Source organism: Acanthamoeba castellanii (assembly GCF_000313135.1).
Source record: "Acanthamoeba castellanii str. Neff unplaced genomic scaffold scf7180000084658, whole genome shotgun sequence".
Lineage (NCBI taxonomy): Eukaryota > Discosea > Longamoebia > Acanthamoebidae > Acanthamoeba > Acanthamoeba castellanii.
Genome location: NW_004457303.1, coordinates 1 through 2846, shown reverse-complemented (window position 1 = coordinate 2846; position 2846 = coordinate 1). Strand labels below are relative to the sequence as shown.

The 2846-nt window shown below is 57.4% G+C and overlaps 1 protein-coding gene across 1 annotated transcript; it reads right to left on the bottom strand.

Annotated features, from left to right (window-relative positions):
• Nucleotides 1–25: 25 nt before the first annotated feature.
• Nucleotides 26–2821, bottom strand: ACA1_346250 (uncharacterized protein; the record flags this gene model as incomplete). The annotated part of the gene is made up of 10 exons (XM_004334451.1): nt 26–313; nt 422–514; nt 586–641; nt 665–724; nt 844–1021; nt 1662–1742; nt 1776–2144; nt 2224–2382; nt 2414–2553; nt 2698–2821. Coding segments are annotated over 10 exons (1548 nt in total), but the record flags the coding sequence as incomplete, so codon positions are not given.
• Nucleotides 2822–2846: the final 25 nt, after the last annotated feature.

Here is a 2846-nt window from a genome sequence, read left to right as displayed (position 1 = left end):
GACCGCGTTTCGATCTCCGTGCACGGAGCCAGTCGACGTGCTGCTCGTGCCACAGGGTTCGTTTCGTGGGGGCGTGAGCCGATGCTTCACCGGTGCCGCCTCGCCTTCGCTCTTTTGCGCTTCGTCTTCGCTCTTTGGCCTCAGGCCGGGCACGATTTTTCTTGTAGACAAGCGACATCATATGCGACACGATGCCGCCGTCATTCCCAGCGGCGGACGGCGAGGGTTCGATCGCCTTCCCCTCCGCCACAATCCTGCGGTAGTCGTTGCACATCGTCCACACCTTGCTGATCGACTCCGGTGGAATGTAGGGCTGCCACAGCCACCGCACACGCCATGCAGTGGCCGTGGCTCGATTAGGCGTAAAGCATGAATCAATGATTGGCCGCTGGTGCTAGGCCTGACAATGGGGAGACGGTACCCAGAGGGTGCAGCCGAGGAAGAGTACGTCACCCACGCGAACGCTGCGCTTGTTGAGGTAATGCAGGTTGTCCCGCTCCGCGCAGATCTCGTCCTGTTGCGCGTCGTGGTGCAGGCAGGGAGTGGTGAGAGGATGTGCGGCGAGAGAGGAGGAGACAATGATACAATCAGGCGGTCGGCATGTTGGACGCTCTCCTGGTTGTAGTACTCGTGGTTGCCAGCTACAACCAGCACGTGCTCGAACCGGTCGGCCTGCTCAGCAGGTACGCCCGGTAGTTCGCCTTGTTCGGGTACCCAATGTCCCCTGCACCAAATAAAAACATCGATAAAAATGCCAGTTTTAAAATAATTCAGAATATTACTTCGAAAGAACGAAAGAGAAGTTGGGGTGTGCGGGGGGGAGGCGGGGGGGGGGCAGAAAACCAAGGAGGCAGAGGATGGGAGCGTTGACGGGGATGTGGGGCAGCTTGTCGAGGCAGCCTGGGAACTCGAGGTGTAGGTCGCTCACCAATTGAAACCGCACCCCGGCCTCTTTGTTGGTATTCAGTTCTTCTTCCACCTCTTCCTCCTCACCCACCAGCTGCTGCTGATCTTGTGGCTCCTTCTCCATGCTGACGATGGGGTAACATTTGCACGTGGAGCGAGGTGGGACGTGGCAAAAAGAGTAGTTCCTGATTGGCCAACCGTTGTAAAAAAACAACAAAAACAAGCTGGGCCAGAAACGCAACTACATGAGGAGGCAGTTGCGTTCCTCGGCTGGAGGAAGAAGAAAGAAAGAGAGGCGAGAGTGAAAGTAAGGGTTAGCAAACCATCTGCCGTAACTGAACTCCAACATCGGAGGCGACGTACTCGTGGGCGTGGACTTGATTAATTCCAGCGACTCTGCGCCCAGCAATCATGACCCACACAAAAAGGCACAAACACAGATGATTAGATCGGGAGGCACTGATACGCGCATCAGGCTGGATGTGATACGCACCGTGGACGTCAACGACCATGGCCGGGTCGAAATAGTTGGAGCCCTTGCCATCAGGGGCCATGGTGATGTAGCCGCACTGGTTGGAGACCACGCGCGTCGAGTTGATGATGTTGTCACTCGACCAGTGCGTGTGCCCGAAGCCCCACACCACCTGGTTGCCGCACACAGCAATTGTTAGCCGCGTGTGGCGTGTACCAATAGTAAGCTCCCACACGCCAAACACGACACACCGCACATGACACGACACGCATATGACACGCACCACGGGGTCTTCCATCATCCATTCGAGGTCGTCGTAGCAGATCTCTTCGATCCCGGCAGCCTCGGGGTGGATGCAGCGGAACTTGGACGGGGCGTGGTGGGTCAGCACGACCACCTTGACCTTCTCTCCATCGACGCCAGCAGTGCGTTCGTTGGCCTCCTTGACGCGTTCGATCTCCTGCACGAGCCAGTCGACGTGCTGCTCGTGCCACAGGTTCGTTTCGTGGGGCGTAAGCTGATGGTACTCCTTCTCCGCAGCCCCAGCTTCCGCATTTTCGCCTTCGTTCTTTCGAGCGTCGTCTTCGCTCTTTGCCGGTGGCGGGCCGCTCTTCACCGCTTCGGTCACATTTTTGTAGACGAGTGACATCAGCGACATGAGGCCGCCCGACGTCGTCTCGTGTTCCAGCGCCTTCCCCTCCACCACTATCTTGTAGTCATTGCACCTCATCCACACCTTCTCGATCGCCTCTGGCGGAATGTACGGCTGCCAGGTAGAAGAAGGAAGGAAGGAATGCATGGTTAGTCAGAGTGACCGCAAGGCTTGGAAGAAGAAGCGACGGTACCCAGAGGGTGCAGCCGAGGAAGAGCACGTCGCCCACGCGGACGCTGCGCTTGTTGAGGTAATGCAGGTTGTCTCGCTCCGCGCAGATCTCGTCCTGTTGCGCGTCGTGGTGCAGGCAGGGAATGGTGAGAGGATGTGCGGCGAGAGAGTGATCGTTACTCTGCGACAGCTAGAGGAGGAGACAAGGGTACGATCAGGCGGTCGGCATGCTGGACGCTCTCCTGGTTGTAGTACTCGTGGTTGCCGGCCACCACCAGCACGTGCTCGAACCGGTCAGCCTGCTCCAGCAGGTACGCCCGGTAGTTCGCCTTGTTCGGGTACCCGATGTCCCCTGCACCAAATAATACATCGATAAAAAATAATGTCAGTTAAATAATCAAAATAAAATAAGTTCTTATTCAGAATATTACTTCGAAAGAACGAAAGAGAAGTTGGTGGTGTGCGGGGGGGAGGCTGGTTGGGGGGGGGAGCAAACCAAGGAGGCAGAGGATGGGGGCGTTGACGGGGATGTGAGGCAGCTTGTCGAGGCAGCCCGGGAACTCGAGGTGTAGGTCGCTCACCAACTGAAACCGCACCCCTGCCTTCCCCTCCTTCCTGTTCTGTGGCACGTCCACGACTGGCAGT